Source organism: Manis pentadactyla, chromosome 10 (genome assembly GCF_030020395.1).
Source record: "Manis pentadactyla isolate mManPen7 chromosome 10, mManPen7.hap1, whole genome shotgun sequence".
NCBI lineage: Eukaryota > Metazoa > Chordata > Mammalia > Pholidota > Manidae > Manis > Manis pentadactyla.
The window spans coordinates 76,221,565-76,240,180 of record NC_080028.1 but is presented as its reverse complement, the minus strand read 5'-3'; the positions used below and the strand labels follow the sequence as shown (position 1 = coordinate 76,240,180).

Sequence of the window (18,616 nt, the reverse complement as noted above, 5' to 3'; positions counted from 1 at the left end):
AAAACACATCAAAGGAGGAATTCTGCTTAGCTATAAGAGAAAATCCTTAGTTTCAATAAAATTTACTATCCTCCTCTAAGATATACCAATTATATCCAGTGTTTTGAAGGGTTTCTTACCCTTGACACTAGTGACTTCTGAGGCTATGTTATGGCTGAGCTGTGTCCTCCAAAAATCATGTGTTGAAGTCCTAACCCCCAGTATACTATTGTGGAGAGAGGGTCTTAAAAGAGGTAGTTAAGTTAAAATGAAATCATTAAAGTAGGTTCTAATTCAATCCAATACAACTGATGTTCTTATGAAAAAAAGGAGGTTAGGACACACACACACACACACAGAGGGAAGACCAAGTGAGGACAGAGAGAAGGCAGGCGTCTGCAAGCCAAGAAGAGAGGCTTTGGAAGAAACCAGTTCTGCCAACACCTTGCTCTTGGACTTCAAGCCTCCAGAATTGTGAGAAAGCAAATTTCTGTTGTTTAAGCCACCCAGTCTACTGTATTTACTATAGCAACCCTGACAAATTAATATAGGGTAGGTGTTTCCGTGCTGTGGGGGCGTCCCATCCTGGGCACTGCAAGATGTTAAGCAGCCTCCTGGCCTCTACCCACTCGATGCCAGAAGCAAACTCTCTAGGGCCCCGCCCCCTGCCAGTTTTGGCAACCAAAAATGTTTCCAGATGTTGCCAAATGTCGTTGGAGGGCAGAAAATTGTCCCCAGTTGAGAACCACTGTTTCAAGGCCATTTAAACAAGACCTCTTTTTTTTTTTCCATTTCCATTCCTTCCTTATTTTCTCCAGAACTATTATTCTAACTTCTTATTTGGATGTTAGAACGTCTGTTAATGTAATGGTTTTTGTTCCACTTTCTGTTCCTACCTTTTAAAAAAACACCTGCTATTTTCCTGATAGGCTGGATCCATCAGTTTACAGCCCCTCTGTTCCATAGAAAGGGAGAGGGAAGGAGAGATGGGGAAGACAAATTCCTTTCCTGTTTTTACATGGAGCTCTGGGTCCTAAATCCAGGTATACTTACATTCTTGGAAGAAGGAGGCATAATTCTCTCTGCTCAGCACTTGTCTTTTTTTATTTTTATTTATTTATTTATTTATTTTATTTTGGTATCATTAATCAACAATTACATGAATAACATTATGTTTACTAGGCTCCCCCCTTCACCAAGTCCCCCCCCACATACCCCTACACAGTCACTGTTCATCAGCATAGTAAGATGCTGTAAAATCACTACTTGTCTTCTCTGTGTTGCACAGCCCTCCCCGTGCCCCACACACACTACACATGCTAATCGTAATACCACCTTTCTATTTCCCCCACCCTTATCCCTCCCTTCCCACACATCCTCCCCAGTCCCTTTCCCTTTGGTAACTATTAGTCCATTCTTGGGTTCTGTGACTCTGCTGCTGTTTTGTTCCTTCAGTTTTCCTTTGTTCTTATACTCCACAGATGAGTGAAATCATTTGGTACTTGTCTTTCTCCACCTGGCTTATTTCACTGAGCATAATACCCTCTAGCTCCATCCATGTTGTTGCAAATGGTAGGATCTGTCTTTTTCTTATGCCTGAGTAATATTCCATTGTGTATATGTACCACATCTTCTTTATCCATTCATCTACTGATGAACATTTAGGTTGCTTCCATATCTTGGCTGTTGTAAATAGTGCAGCGATAAACATAGGGGTGCATCTGCCTTTTTCAAACTAGAGTGCTGCATTTTTAGGGTAAATTCCTAGAAGTGGAATTCCTGGGTCAAATGGTATTTCTATTTTGAGCATTTTGAGGAACCTCCATACTGCTTTCCACAATGGTTGAACTAATTTACATGCCCACCAGCAGTGGTTCCCCTTTTTCCCCTTTTTCCACAACCTTGCCAACATTTGTTGTTGATTGTCTTTTCGATGATGGCAATCCTTACTGGTGTGAGGTGATATCTCATTGTGGTTTTAATTTGCATTTCTCTGGTGACAAGCAATGTGGAGCATCTTTTCATGTGTCTGTTGGCCATCTGAATTTCTTCTTTAGAGAACTGTCTTTTCAGCTCCTCTGCCCATTTTTTAATTGGATTATTTGCTTTTTGTTTGTTAAGGTGTGTGAGCTCCTTATATATTTTGGATGTCAATCCTTTATCGGATCTGTCATTTATGAATATATTCTCCCATACTGTAGGATACCTTTTTGTTCTATTGATGGTGTCCTTTGCTGTACAGAAGATTTTTAGCTTGATATAGTCTCACTTGTTCATTTTTGCTTTTGCTTCCCTTGCCCGGGGAGATATGTTCATGAAGAAGTCACTCATGTTTATGTCCATGAGATTTGTGCCTATGTTTTTTTCTAAGAGTTTTATGGTTTCATGACTTACATTCAGGTCCTCGATCCATTTCGAATTTACTTTCGTGTATGGGGTTAGACAATGATCCAGTTTCATTCTCTTACATGTAGCTGTCCAGTTTTGCCAGCACCATCTGTTGAAGAGACTGTCATTTCCCCATTGTATGTCCATGGCTCCTTTATCATATATTAATTGGCCATATATGTTTGGGTTAATGTCTGGAGTGTCTCTATTCTGTTCCACTGGTCTGTGGCTCTGTTCTTGTGCCAGTACCAAATTGTCTTGATTACTGTGGCTTTGTAGTAGAGCTTGAAGTTGGGGAGCAAGATCCCCCCACTTTATTCTTCCTTCTCAGGATTGCTTTGGCTATTCGGGTCTTTGGTGGTTCCATGTGAATTTTTGAACTATTTGTTCCATTTCATTGAAGAATGCTGTCGGTAGTTTGATAGGGATTGCATCGAATCTGTATATTGCTTTGGGCAGGATGGCCATTTTGATGATATTAATTCTTCCTAGCCAGGAGCATGGGATGAGTTTCCATTTGTTAGTGTCCTTTTTAATTTCTCTTAAGAGTATCTTATAATTTTCAGGATATAGGTCTTTCACTTCCTTGGTTAGGTTTATTCCCAGGTATTTTATTCTTTTTGATGCAATTGTGAATGGAATTGTTTTCCTGATTTCTCTTTCTATTAGTTCATTGTTAGGGTATAGAAAAGTCACAAATTCTGTGTGTTAATTTTGTATCCTGCAACTTTGCTGAATTCAGATATTAGTTCTAGTAGTTTTGGAGTGGAGTCTTTAGAGTTTTTTATGTACAATATCATGTTATCTGCAAATAGTAACAGTTTAACTTCTTTACCAATTGGGATTCCTTGTATTTCTTTGTTTTGTCTATTTGCCATGGCTAGGACCTCCAGTACTATGTTAAATAACAGTGAGGAGAGTGGGCATCCCGTCTTGTTCCCGATCTCAGAGGGAAAGCTTTCAGCTTCTTGCTGTTAAGTATGATGTTGGCTGTGGGTTTATCGTATATGGCATTTCTTACGTTGAGGTACTTGTCCTCTATACCCATTTTGTTGAGAGTTTTTATCATGAATGGATGTTGAATTTTGTCGATGCTTTTTCAGCATCTATGGAGATGATCATGTGGTTTTTGTCTTTCTTTTTGTTGATGTGGTGGATGATGTTGATGGATTTTCGAATGTTGTACCATCCTTGCATGCCTGGGATGAATCCCACTTGGTCATGGTGTATGATCCTTTTGATGTATTTTTGAATTCGGTTTGCTAATATTTTGTTGAGTATTTTTGCATCTACATTCATCAGGGATATTGGTCTGTAGTTCTCTTTTTTGGTGGGCTCTTTGCCTGGTTTTGGTATTAGGGTGATGTTGGCTTCATAGAATGAGTTTAGGAGTATTTCCTCCTCTTCTATTTTTTGGAAAACTCTAAGGAGAATGGGTATTATGTCTTCCCTGTATGTCTGATAAAATTCCGAAGTAAATCCATCTGGCCTGGGGGTTTTCTTCTTGGGTAGTTTTTTGCTTACCACTTCAATTTCTTTGCTGGGAATTGGTCTGTTTAGATCTTCTGTTTCTTTCTGGGTCAGTCTTGGAAGGTTGTATTTTTCTAGGAAGTTGTCCATTTCTCCTAGGTTTTCCAGCTTGTTAGCATATAGGTTTTCATAGTATTCTCTAATAATTCTTTGTATTTCTGTGGGGTCCGTCGTGATTTTTCCTTTCTCATTTCTGATTCTGTTGATGTGTGTTGACTCTCTTTTTCTCTTAATAAGTCTGGCTAGAGGCTTATCTATTTTGTTTATTTTCTCGAAGAACCAGCTCTTGGTTTCATTGATTTTTTTATTGTTTTATTCTTCTCAATTTTATTTATTTCTTCTCTGATCTTTATTATGTCCCTCATTTGCTGACGTTAGGCCTCATTTGTTCTTCTTTTTCCAATTTCCATAATTGTGACATTAGACTATTCATTTGGGATTGTTCTTTCTTCTTTAAATATGCCTGGATAGCTATATACTTTCCTCTTAAGACTCCTTTTGCTGCATCCCACAGAAGTTGGGTCTTTGTGTTGTTGTTGTCATTTATTTCCATATATTGCTGGATCTCCATTTTAATTTGGTCATTGATCCATTGATTATTTAGGAGAATGCTGTTAAGCCTCCTTGTGTTTGTGGGTCTTTTTGCTTTCTTTGTATAATTTATTTCTAGTTTTATACCTTTGTGGTCTGAAAAGTTGGTTGGTAGGATTTCAATCTTTTTGAATTTACTGAGGCTCTTTTTGTGGCCTAGTATGTGGTCTATTCTGGAGAATGTTCCATGTGCACTTGAGAAGAATGTGTATCCTGTTGCTTTTGGATGTAGAGTTCTATAGATGTCTATTAGGTCCATCTGTTCTAGTGTGTTGTTCAGTCTCTCTGTGTCCTTACTTATTTTCTGTCTGGTGGATCTGTCCTTTGGAGGGAGTGGTGTGTTAAAGTCTCCCAAAATGAATGCATTGCTTTCTAGTTCCTCCTTTAATTCTGTTAGTATTTGTTTCACATATGTTGGTGCTCCTGTATTGGGTGCATATATGTTTATAATGGTTATATCCTCCTTTCGGACTGAGCCCTTTATCATTATGTAGTGTCCTTCTTTATCTCTTGTTACTTTCTTTGTTTTGAAGTCTATTTTGTCTGATATTAGTACTGCAACCCCTGCTTTCTTCTCACTGTTGTTTGCCTGAAATATGTTTTTCCATCCCTTGACTTTTAGTCTGTACATGTCTTTGGGTTTGAGGTGAGTTTCTTGTAAGCAGCATATAGATGGGTCTTGCTTTTTTATCCATTCTATTACTCTGTGTCTTTTGATTGGTGCATTCAGTCCATTTACATTTAGGGTGATTATTGAAAGATATGTACTTATTGCCATTGCGGGCTTTAGATTCGTGGTTACCAAAGGTTCAAGGTTAGCTTGTTTACTACCTTACTGTCTAACTTAACTCACTTATTGAGCTATTATAAACACAGCCTGATGATTATTTCTCTCCCTTTTTATTCCTCCTCCTCCATTCTTCATATGTTGGGTGTTTTGTTCTGTGCTCTTTTTAGGAGTGCTCCCATCTAGAGCAGTCCCTGTAAGATGCCCTGTAGAGGTGGTTTGTGGGAGGAAAATTCCCTCAACTTTTGCTTGTCTGGAAATTGTTTAATCCCTCCTTCATATTTAAATGATAATAGTGCTTGATACAGTATCCTTGGTTCAAGGCCCTTCTGTTTCATTGCATTAAATATATCATGCCATTCTCTTCTGGCCTGTAAGGTTTCTGTTGAGAAGTCTGATGATAGCCTGATGGATTTCCCTTTGTAGGTGACCTTTTTTCTCTCTCTCACTGCCTTTAATATTCTTTCCTTGTCCTTGATCTTTGCCATTTTAATTATTATGTGTCTTGGTGTTATCCTCTTTGGGTCCTTTCTGTTGGGAGTTCTGTGTGCTTCTGTAGTCTGAGCAACTATTTCCTCCCCCGGTTTGGGGAAGTTCTCAGCAATTATTTCTTCAAAGACACTTTCTATCCCTTTTTCTCTCTTCTTCTTCTGGTACCCCTATAATGCGGATATTGTTCCTTTTGGATTGGTCACACAGTTCTCTTAATATTGTTTCATTCCTGGAGATCTTTTTATCTTTCTCTGCATCAGCTTCTATGTGTTCCTGTTCTGTGGTTTCTTTTCCATCAATGGTCTCTTGCATCGTATCCATTCTGCTTATAAATGCTTCCAGAGATTGTTTTACTTCTGTAGTCTCCCTTTGGACGTCATCCCTTAGCTTTTGTATATTTCTCTGCATCTCCGTCAGCATGTTTATGATTTTTATTTTGAATTATTTTTCAGGAAGACTGGTTAGGTCTATCTCCTTCTCAGGTGTTGCCTCTGTGATTTTTGTCTGTCTCAGATTCTACCTTTTCATGGTGATAGAGATAGTTTGCGGAGCTGGGGCAAGTGACGGCTGGGAGAACGTCCCTTCTTGTTGGTTTGTGCCCTTCCTCTCCTGGAAGAACAGCGACCTCTAGTGGCTTGTGCTGGGATGCTGTGCTCAGATGGGGCCTCTGATTCTTGCCCAGCCACCATGGAGTTTAGCTCCGCAGTTGCTGTGGGCGTGCCCTGCCTCTGGCTGCTGCTCCGATATGGCGGAGCTGCGTTGGAGGGGAAACGGCCGGGAGGCTGTTTATCTCCTTGAGGGGCCTCCGAACTGCCCTGCTGCACAGGGGGTTAGGGTTCCCAGAGTTCCCCAGGATTCCCAGCTGCTCGGCTAAGTGTTCCGGGATGCTTCTGTCCTGCTGTGGGGTTCCTGTCCCTTTAAGACTTTCAAAAAGCAGTCGCTTTCCTTTGTCCCTGGGGTGCCAGCTGCGGGGACCCGCTCACAGGTCTTACTGTCCTGTTTCCCTAGTTTCCAGCACCTCACGCACACACTGTGTGCCTGCACTCCGGTGCGGATGGCTGGGGCTGGGTGTTTAGCAGTCCTGGGCTCCCTCTCCCTCCCTGCTCTGACTCCTCTCCTCCTGCCAGGAGCTGAGGTGAGGGGCGCTCGGGTCCTGCCAGGCCGCGGCTTGTATCTTACCCCCTTCATGAGGCACTGGGTTCTCGCAGGTGTGGATGTGGTCTGGATATTGTCCTGTGTCCTCTGGTCTTTCTTTTAGGGAGAGTTGTATTTGTTGTATTTTCAAAAATATATGTGGTTTTGGGAGGAGATTTCCACTGCTCTACTCACGCCACCATCTTGGCTCCACCTCTCAGCACTAGTCTTTTAATTGCATCCTCAACTGTCCAAGAGAACAGCTGGTCTTTACTTACAGGTCAGAAAATTGAAGCCCAGAGGAAGCAAATGACATATCCAAGGCCACACACATAGCTAAGAGAGAGCTGGAAACAGAGCTAGATGCCAGTTCTTTTGATTCCTAATCTGGTGTTTCTTCTTCCCCCACTGTGTGTTTCTCCCCTTTCTGTCAGAAGGACAAGAGAATTGCTCTTGTGTGGTCAGCCAAACAGGGCCAACTAAACAGAGCTGAGAACCCTCACTTACCCTCATGTAGGTAGTTGAAGGAGGCACAGACAGTGCCGAATGACAGACCATGACCTTGGCAGTATGGTCATCAGCTTGGGAAATGACCAAAATGAGTGTGTGCCTAGGGAACAATTAATAAAGGCAGGTGCCAACCCAGGAGACTGGCTGTACAACCATGATAGACCCTAGGTCCTCAGCTGCCATTATGAGGGGTTGTTGGTATAATTAAGTAAGATAAAATGCTTGCGACATGCCTTACAACTTAAAATTATATGAATAATTGCACAGGGAAGGGACTGATCAGTTTGGGAGTCCAGGAAGTATATCAAGAGCTGCCCTTACCCAGATGAGCTAAAGAAGCTCATTAAATGTGGGCTGTGATAAAGCTGTATTAACTACAGGATGGTGGCAGACAGGGAATGTCACACCCCACCAGGATGAGGCAGCTGAGAACTTGGACTAAAATCAGTTTAGGTTCTATGCTTTATCTCATAATCCTTACAATAACTATAATCAGCTACTATTATTCTTCCCATCTTACAGATAAGGAGACTAAAGCATCAGAGGTAAACAACTTGGCCACAGCATTACCACATCAGGATTTGTCACAGTCGAGCACACCAGCACAGAGAGCAGCAGAGTTGCTGGGTATTGCTCGGTATCTGTCTCCTGAGAGGGGTTGTTTTTTAGGCAGTAAAGAGTAATGGTTAAGGCTGTGGATCAGTCAGTCAGTCTGGGCTCATGTCTTCATTCTTTCAGTTATAGCTATGGCCTCTGGCTAGTTACCTAATCATTCATCAACTTATTTAATCTGTGAAATGTGAATAGTATTATTAGCTAGAGCATCAGGTTATTGTGATGGATACCCTGGTTACTGTTTATAAAATGCTTGGTGTATCACAAATGTTCAACAACTGGTATTTCTTAGAAACATCTTATTGGGAGAAAATGGGGTCTCTTAATAAAGTAACGTAGACCTGGTAGATATGCATGTGTCTATAGGCTTGCTCCTTAAAGAGGGTGGTAATGGTGGTATTGCTGGGGGGTGGGGCACTGGAGTATTTATGGGGTAGAGAGATTTGGGGACTGAGGAACCTTAGAATAGACCCATTCTGCCTCCATATGGAGAAGGGGACCTGAAACTCCAGTGTGCATTGCTGTCACCTGGAGCAGCACTGTCCATTTGAAATATAATGTGAACCACATGTTGTTTTAAAGTTTCTCATAACCATATTTTTAAAAAAGTAAAAAGAAACAGCTGAAATTTTTAATAATTTATTTTAATGCAGTATATCCAAAATATCACTTTAAGATATAATCAATATTAAAACTTATTAGATATTTTGCATTTTTAAAAATAAGCCTTTCAAACCCATCTTGTATTTTATACTTCCAGCACATCTGATTTAGAATAGTTACATTTCAAGGTCTCAATAGTCTCATATGGCTCCAGCATTAGACAGTGCTGACCTGGACAATACAGATTGCAAGATCCAGCCCCAGAACTTCTGATTCAGCAGAAGGGAGCTTTTGAGAAGGTGCATTTCTAATGAGTTCTCATGTGATGCTGCTGCAGCTGGTCTGGGCCATGCTCTGAGAAGCATACATGTTGAGTTAGACCTGAACACAGCTGCCTAACAGGTTCTCTGGACATCTCCCTATCTCTCTTTCTGAAGAAAGTGTGGACAAAGAAACAGGGTCCAGAGGATCTCTGATCCTAAAAACAGCAAGTCAAAAAGTATATATTGTTGCACACAGACTCCAGGGACATTTGGAGAAGAGGAGAAAACTGGTGTAGAGATTTTTCATTAGACAAAAAGTTTCATGGACTTTTAGAGCTCAAAGAGCCTCTGCTGTTTGTTATTGTTGTTTGTTTATTTAAAAAAGAGGAAAACGAGGTCCAGAAAGGTTAAGTGGTTTTACCCAAAGTCACAGAGAGCTGGACTTGGAGATCAAGTCCAAGATTTTTTTTAATGTCCCTTTGAAATAAAATCTGACTCATTTTCTAGTCATAGTCTGTCATTAACTCTGCAGTTGGAAATGAAAGCTTCACCAGTGGCTAATCACCAGAAGTGGAGGTTACTAAAAATTCTTAGGTTACCTTGAACCAGAAGGAGAAAAATGGCTTGATATGAGGCTAGTCATACCCTTGTGGGAACTTAACAGATACAATGACCAAAAAACTTCCTAAATAAAAGGAGGAGCCTTACTTGTCAATGAATTTGCCGATTCCAAATTCCAGCATATTTGAGAGGCAAGTCGTTTCAGTGGGCTTTATTTCACAACCAACAATCTGACTGATCTGCAAAGAAAAGAGGAAAATGAGTGTGTACCTTCGAAGGTACTGGCAGCGAGCAGACTGTCCATGATGATGGAAATGTTCTATTCTGCGCTGTCCCAAACAGTAGTCACCAATCACATTCTGCAGCTGAGCCCTGGGGAAATGTGGCTAGTGTGACTGAGGAACTAATGTTTCATTTTTATTTAATTTTACTTAAACAGCTATATTCAGGCTAGTGGCTCTCGAAATGGCAGTGCATATCTACAGACTCAGAAGGTAGCCTGAAACCTCACTGCATTACATCTGGTTTCCTGGGGGTTGGTCTCTGACCAGCACTCAGCACAGAGCAACTTTGTGATCACCTTGTGGGCTGGGCTGGGATCTGACTTGTTTTTGTGCTCTTGGGGCCTAGTGCAAAACCTGGTCCATGATAGGAACTGCAGTGTTTGCTGAGTAAAAGGAGGAAGTAATGAGTATATGGGACAGGCAGACCCCCAAACTGAGTGATCTGAGGATGCTGGGAAGGAGGAAGGACTCCCCATGTGACAAATATCTTCCTTTCCACCCCAGCATGCTAGCTTGTTGGAAAGGTTAGCACTTGTGCCAATTCCTTTGGTGTAAATACTACCCCAAGCTGATTTTTTATGTGAAAATATCCCTGAGAAAGGTCTTAAATGCAGTTAGATGGCTTCTAAACACTTCTCAGAGGCCTAGCAATTTGGGTGGTATGAGAGTTCCATGTACTCAAGAGGTGAATGAGGACCAAGGGGAATGAGGCTCTGTGAAAAACCTCAGACAGCCCAGTTTTGTCTCCATCCAGCTTTGGCAGTACTACATACTGTCAGAGCAGAAAGTGACATGAGAGCTGCATCACGTTCTGTCTTGTGTAGCCACATGTCCCTGGGGCCTGGCATTTAGTAGATGTCAGTAAGTACTTATGGAGTGAAAACAGAAGTGAACCAGCTCATTCAGATGGCTTCCAATCTGGGCTGAGGATAGCTGGAGGACCACTAAGGAAAAGGAAATAATAAAAATAACATTTATTGGGGGCTTACCATGTAGTAGGCATTGTTTTAAGAGCTTTATGCATTAATTTCATCCTCCCAATATGATAAGGAAGAGACTAATGTATTATTATTCCCATGTTACATATAAGGAAACTGAGGTAAAGAAATGAAGTATCTTGTCCAAGACAATTCAGCCAATAAAAAACAGGGTTAGAACATGGAACCAGTTCTGACTGTAAAGCTCTTATCCATTACATTCTAGTGTTTCTCACAGGTCTTCTTCTATGTATGTGTGCAGGTTACATACTGCATTACTCTAGGAAGTACAGTTCACACTTTAGTGCACAAAAGTAGCATTCCCTAGAGTTGTGCAGTGTACAATTTGTACAGCTGTTCCTGGTCACCATGGCCTTTCATTTATTCTCTAATACCTGAAAGTATAACAAAGCACCTGGTTTCTAATTCTAAAAGCCTAGAGCCACACTGTCCAATAGGAAGCTGCTACTAGCCCCTTGTGACTATTCAGAAGTGGAAATGAGACTAGTACAAATCAAAATGTGCTGTAAGTGTAAAAGCACATCACATTTCAAAGACTTAGTATGAAAATGTAATGTGAGAGCTCACACTTTGTATTATTGATTACCTATAGAAATGATAATATTTTGAATATGCTTGGTTAAATAAGACCTAGTCGTAAAATTTCACCTACTTAAACTTTTAAAAATATGGTTACTAGAAACTTAAAATCACACATACACTTTGTAGTATATTTCAATTAGGCAGTAACTGCCCTAGAGGGCCAGCGTTGGTACATATCAGTGTGGTTTCTTTGAGGTCAAATGTTACCTAGTTTCATCTTGTTTTAAACCACAGTAGCAACCCCTTTGCTGATAGCAGTAAAGTCTATGAAACTGCAGTACACCCAACCCATGACCCCAGAAGATTCCTGTTACAGGCTTGAGAGTTACAGGTGGTTTAGCTTTCAGAGCCCCATCAGAGCCAGAATCTGTGCAAACGTATCTCCTGAGTTAGACATTAGGGCAGAGAATGGCTTCCCCAAGCCTGGTGCTGTCACTGGGGTGGTTTGTGGTTTGACCTACAATGCAGGCAGGAAGGGGCTCTGAGTGGGGGCAGCCCTGAGAGTATCTGAAGGCCTCTGTCCATTCTGAGCTCACCTTTAACTATTCAGACCATGGGGCTTCCCCTTCAGGGGCTCATTACTGAGAAGCCACCATCCTGGGACTGCATTCCACTCCTACCTATGGCATACTGTCCCCTCCTGTCCACTCCTTTCCTCTGACCTGATTATTTCTTGTTCCCTTTTCAACCATCTAGGCTGAGTCAAACCTAGATTTCAGTCTGTCTCCCACCATATACCAGCCACATGACAATCTAGTTCATTTCTCTAAGCCTCAGTTTTCTTATCTGTGAAATGGAGATAATGAAAGTCCCTACTTCAAAGTGTTTTGGGGAGGATAAAATGAGAGAATCCACAAAAAATATGTAACACAGTATTCAGTGCATAGTTGGTACTCAGTGTTTTAGGTATCATTATCAATTCTAAGGAATATTTTTTCCTAATCTGGCCATCTAAGTGGTCTACAAATAAGAATTATGAATGTCTAGGAATGGTTGGAATTTTTAAGGTGCCCAACCATTTAAGGTGGGAAAATAGTGTCCTCATGGGGGAAGCACCAGGTGGAGGGGATGGCTTTCTGAGTCCCCCAGAGGGTTGTTTAAGCACCATTAATGAGGGCACCTTCTACAGTACCATCCCATGTAAGGACAGAGAGCAGCCTCCCTACCCTCCAAGAGGGTCAAAGTTCAGTCAGGCTATGTCCATGGAGGGCCACCCTATGAGCACCAACTGAGGGCATCTGCCTCTGGGCAGACCCCTTTGCTGGGGCAGCCCAAGACCAGGTTACCTTCTTTACATCCTTTGCTTAGGTCTTGAGTTTCAAGGCTTTCTGGGGAATAGAAAGAAGTTCCTCTCTACAGAAAAGTCCTGAATCTCTCACATATCAAGATCTTTGTCTTCCCAGGGAGATTAAAATTTTCCTAGCCACTCTGCTGAAACTCCATTCTTCTAGAAGGTATGGGTGTGCTCTCAGATTGGCTCCTTCCACGGGCAATGTCCTCAGTCTTAGGCATGGTTCTGAGAGAGGGAATTCCAGGCCTAGTCAGAGAGGAATCTATCCATGGAGAGCCAGTTTCATTTCCACTTTCATATAGAGCAACTCCCTGATATAGGACAGGGATTTCAAGGCCATTCATAGCCCTTGAATGTGATGATTATTTTAGAAACACAGTGAGTTTTCTTTTTTCTGCTCAGCGTTCACATAACACTTATCCTCACACTTGGTTGCTTATATAATCCTGACTATTTTTAGGGAGAATATTTATTATTCTCATTTATAGACTCAAAGGACTGAAAGAAGAGTGCAAAATTATTTATGAACATAGCCTATTGGACCATGAAGCTCCACACCACAGTCAGCCCACGCAGGAATCATCTGGCATTAATAGGAGCCCTAGGCAAAGGTACGACTCTCTCTTTAGTGTGTCCTAGGTCTGGAACACATCAAAGGCCCCTCCCACTGTAATTCAACACACTTATCACCCTGTAGGACCCTCAGCAGCCAGGTGCAAAGGAGAACCTTCGTGGCCACTGGCTGGAACAATACTCAACCATCAGCAATGGCATTCCCAAAGAAAAGGGTAAATCTGTTTATGTGGGGAGGTAGTTCCTCCCATATCCTGCCTGCTCCCTTCCTATAAAAGTTTTTCAATCCCATTACTATCCCCTCGGCCCCAAGTAGAGGCTCCTTTCAGAAAGGAGAAGCTTGACGCAGTAATGGTTCCTGCCTTCCAAAGGGCTACCAGGACTAGGTGTGGGCTGGGCTGGCTGGGGTGGACAGTGACAGGGACCTGCTGCCAGTGCCGGTCTTTCATTCCTGGGTTGCAGGAAATGCTGAGGATAGGTATGTGCTTCTTGAATTTATCAATCTTGATTTTCACATTCTCTGCCAAGCGCCTGGGTGCAGGCACGTCAATAAGAGTCTTGGTCAATTTATATATTGTCCTCCACATATTCCCAATTTCCTCTGCAACTGCCTCAGCATTCAGTAAGAAGACAGGTCCTGAAATAGAAGACATGGGGTGCAGGAAGGGTGAGATCACTGAATACATGTTAATCACATGTACCTTTAATTCCCTGAATTTGGAACTGTGCCTATGGTGTGGATATTGAAACAAGCACAGGCTTTGGACTTGGGTCTGGATCTGAAAACTCTGTTTAGCCAGTGAAACCATGGGCATGTTTACCTGAATTTCCTAAGCCTCAACAGTACCACTTGTGATACAGTGGTAATGGTGGATACCTTGGAAGGTGACTGTAAATAAAGTGAGATAAGTAAAGTGGCTAACATAATGCCTGGCATATGATGCAAGTGCAATTAGGGAATCAATTGTTAGCATTGCTTATAGATGCTATTGTAGAAGCACTAAAAGGTGTTCCACAAATGCTGTGAAATATGAACAAGCAGAGAATGTGAGTGAATGGGGACATGGGAGTTCTTTGCACAGTTCTGGCAACTTTCATGTCAGTTTGAAGTTATTTAAAAATAGACTATCCTAAAAACAAAGAATGATACCTCATTAAAAAAAAAAGTGCTCCAAAACTTGGATTTCCTTCTCCTCCTTTTCTTTTGTAAAAGGGATCCCTTAGCATTTGGGTTTCACTTTCAATCAAAATCTTTCCATGTTGCTGCTTCTTCCCCTTGGATATTTCATAGTAGTACTAACTCTTGCATCATGATGTTGCTAATTTACTCAAAAACACTTTTCTTTCAGGACTACCAAGACTAAATAAAGTTTCACTAATATAACATGCTTCATCAACCCAACATTTTTGTTTAGTAATCAAAAATTAAAATATTTTGAAAAGAAAAAGAACACAAATGTGCACGCCTTCCATGTGACATATCAAAAGAATAATTACATCTTTCCCAATTGGGATTTATCCTAGGAATGCAAGGTTGGCTTAATATTTGAAAATCAAACAATGTAATATACCACACTAATAGGCTAAAGAAGGAAAATAACATGATAATGTCAATTATTCAGAAAAAGCACCTGACAAAATTCGTATCAATTCATGATTAAAACCTCTAAACAAACTAGGAAGAGTAGGGAGCTTCGTCAGTCTGAAAAAGGGCATCTGTGAAAAACCTACACTAACATACTTTTGTATACATTTACTATGTACATGTCAATCACACTACAATAAAGTGGTTTTAAAAGACACACAAAAAAACCCACTCCCTTATCTTTAATGGCGAAAGATGAAATTTTTTTCCCTAAGGTCATGAATAAAGCAAGGATATTCACTCTCATAAGTCCTATTCAAGATCATACTAAAGTCCCTGACAATACAATAGGGCATAAAAAAGAAATAGAAGGCATACAGATTGGGGAAGAAGAAATAAAATGTCTCAGTTTTCCAGATTATATGATTATTTATATGGGCACTCCCAAGAACTTCAATTAAAAGGAAATAATACTTTCTAAAAGTGAAAAAGAAAATACCATTTAAAATATCCCATCAACAAAAAAGTTTTCAAAGCTATTATTTCCCAGATTTACTGACAGTGTAAAGAATGGGCACTCTTAAATACTGCTAGAGGAATAATAAATTAAAACATAACTCTTCTAAAAGACAATAACAACAAAAGCACTTTTTAAAATTCCAGTAATTTTCATTACATACTGTTTGACCTAGCCATCTCACTTTTTGGAATTTATCCTAAGGAAATGATCACTATATCCAGAAAATTGTCACAAAGATGTTCATCACAGTTGTGTTTATAATACTGAAGCACTGGAAACAAACTAAAGGCTCAACCCTAAGGGTCTCAGGATTTTTTTCCCTGTTCATATACACTCTCCCCAGGTGATGTCATTCATGGTTTTAATTATAACTTACACATTAATTATTCCACAATATAAATCCCCCTCAAAGCTATAATTTAACTCTGTACTAATATATTCAACATTCCCATTTGGATGTTTGCATATACCTCAAACTCAGTATATTCAAATTGATGGATATTTTCCCAACAAATCTGACACTTCTCTTGTTCAGTGATGGCAATATTAACCAAACTGACTGAGCTAGTAATCTGGAAGACACCCTAGGTTCCTCCCTCTCTGTTTGCCCCCTGCCCTTTATTAGATCAATCATTGTCCTGTTGACTCTACCTCCTCAATACATTTCTAGTCTCCAGGATCTAGACAAAAAGGAGTTTACAGATATCTATGGCACTCTGGCCTTTCTTGAAGCAGCACAATAGTGGAGCTGCCATTTTATTCTTCTACCATCTGCCTCTGAGTCACTACCCAATCCATGGCTTTAGGTGACTGCCTGTTCTATTTCACCCTGGCAGTAGGTCTGGCTCTTCGATCCCAACCTTCCATCATCATTACATGATAAATTTGACTGTGGCTGCCTTAATTCAGAGTATCAGAATATGATAAAACATCCAGCCAGAATCTGAAGTCCAAACCTTATTTCAGAACTGCCTGGGTTGGATCCACTCCCATTCCCATCCTGTCCCAGAAGAGTGAGACCACAGCATACCATTCATCCACTCCTCCGACTTGATGCTGAATTCATAGGCTGTCACCCACAATTGCTCGTAAGGCACTTTGTTGGTCAATACGGTTTGCAGGAGAGGGAACGTGCTCTTCTCCTTTTCCAACAGATCCTCCTCCTTATTGATTGACTGCAGGACAAAAGAAGATACTGTTTATTGGGTAGGTGGTTTCCTGAACCCAGAAGCCACCACAGCAAGTTCCTCAGTGCTTTGAAAACCAAGTTGAGGAAGGTGCTTGTTCAGCTGGAAAGTAAGAGAGGAAAATAAGGCATGGACTCTATCTAGCAAGAAGGTCTGCTATTTCTGAGGGCTGTGGCAGCTGAGATGCAGTTGGGTGAAACTCAAGGATAATTTGCTACTTGTCCCATCCTCATTGCTTCCACTGTACCATATCCACATCCCCATTTTCACAACTGTCATATGTATTTCAGTTGTTTACATGATGTTGCTTTCTTGGGCTGATTTGCTTCAAAGGTTAAAACTTTCATGGTTAGGGGTGGAGAAAAAAAACTTGAATGGTTAAAGAACTTACTACTTGACCTTCAGAGCAAGTTACTTAGCTTCTTTAAGCCTTAGTTCTCTCATTTTAATAGGGATAAATGGAGACAATAACAGTACCTACCCCAAAGGTTTGTTATGGACACTAAGTGGTATGCTGCACATGAAGCTATTTGGACACTGTCAAGCACATAGTAAATGCTCAATATATGTGAGCAATTATTATATTTTAATTTCTTCTTCATTTACTCAATGACTAATAAAAGCTGGTTAGTGTAGGGGTGTGGAAAAAGATAGCTGAAAATACCAATAAAAGAACTGGTCAATCAATACTCTACTTGACAGGTGATGTTAGGAAAATACAAAACCAAGAACCAGAACCAACCAAACAATATTGAATCATAAGTCCCCATTTCAAGACCCCAAGGCCCCAAACCTCAAATTCCACCAGTGCTTGCTCTAGGTTCTTTGAAAGCTCATGAAGCTTTTCAACATTGTTCTTCATTTCTTCTGTAGACATCACTTCACGTTTCCTAAATCCTTCTAGCTCCTTGTTGTAGCCCTCAAGTTTCGACTCAAATTTTGAGCACCTGAAAGTAAAAACAGCCCAATCATATTTGGACTTCCATTGTTTTATAATAAGCTGTGATTTTAGATGCTAGTAGGAATTAATTTTGGAGAGGATACTTATTGTGAGAATGTTTCATTCATTCATCAAAACTGTGAGCACCTACTGCATGCAGGCACCACCATCTATCTGAATCCTAGACACAATCCAGAGTACTCTCCCTAAGCATTTACCCTTCTTCCCCAGGATGTTAAAGGGTTTCTGTTGTACTATCATGGCAAAGAGCACCTCACATTCCTGAGATGTCCATCATGTATATTCTAGGTTGCTTCTAAGACCATGGAACCAATGACAAAATGGGGTAAAGCCAATTCTCCCATTGTCCATACAGTTAGGTGCTACTGAGTGCCTTTTCACATCATTAAAATTATTTGTGAACTTCTAAATACAGTACCCACAAAGATAAATCTCTGATAAAAACTGTTTTGCATTCTTCCCAGAGGACAATGGTATATAAACTCACTGATGATCCTAAAATATTACTATTATTATTGTTAATTTCTTACAATTGCTTAAAACATTATAGTTTCTGAAGTACTTTCATGTCTAATATATATATATGTATGTGTGTGTGTGTATTCCATTTAATAATACTGTCATCAGTAAATAGCATTAGGAAATTAGGTTGAGTAAATGAGTTGTATTTTGGGACCACCTGGTGTCTGAGAGGGGATAATGTAGGAATGTAAGGACTGGTTAGAATTCTGGCAGGAGATAAAGAGTTCACTCCCATGTTTAAAGAAAGAGGCTTTAATAAAGGGGCTACCTACAGAAGTGAGATGTGGGTAGACTTCACAGAGGGAAGCCACTGTGACCCATAGGGATAAAGGGGCAATGAGAACTAGAACCACAGCGGAGCAAGAATTGTGTTCAGGAGGAACGCAGCTACCACCAGAGGCCCAGGGCCAAACAGGTAGGGAGAGCAAAAAAGCCCTGCAATCCCTCTCCAGTCCCCTGAGGGCTCTCCACTGGCCAAGCCCTGCCTAAATCCAACAGACAATGGAGCCAAGGCTGCAGACTTTGAGGATCAGCCCACCAGACACTGAGCAGGCACAGGAGGGTGGAGAAGGAAGTGGTGGGTGGAGAGGGGGCTGCAAATGGAAAATAATCAGCATCAAGGCCAAAAATTACCGTGGGCTGGGAAACGAAGGTCAAGTT

General features: G+C 40.8%; 1 protein-coding gene across 8 annotated transcripts in view; it reads right to left on the bottom strand.

Moving 5' to 3' along the window:
- DNAH3 (dynein axonemal heavy chain 3) overlaps nt 1-18,616 on the bottom strand; it is a 197,738-nt gene that overhangs the window by 134,754 nt on the left and 44,368 nt on the right. For all 8 annotated transcript variants that reach the window (XR_005027501.2, XM_036899295.2, XM_057487004.1 and 5 more), the window contains 4 exons: nt 17,267-17,420; nt 16,317-16,461; nt 13,607-13,818; nt 9,601-9,692 (listed from right to left, as the gene is read on the bottom strand). Coding sequence is in view for 7 of the 8 variants with exons in the window: in XM_036899295.2 (XP_036755190.2) it covers nt 9,601-9,692; nt 13,607-13,818; nt 16,317-16,461; nt 17,267-17,420 (603 nt within the window). In the remaining variant the exon portion in view is untranslated. The remainder of the gene's footprint in view (nt 1-9,600; nt 9,693-13,606; nt 13,819-16,316; nt 16,462-17,266; nt 17,421-18,616) is intronic.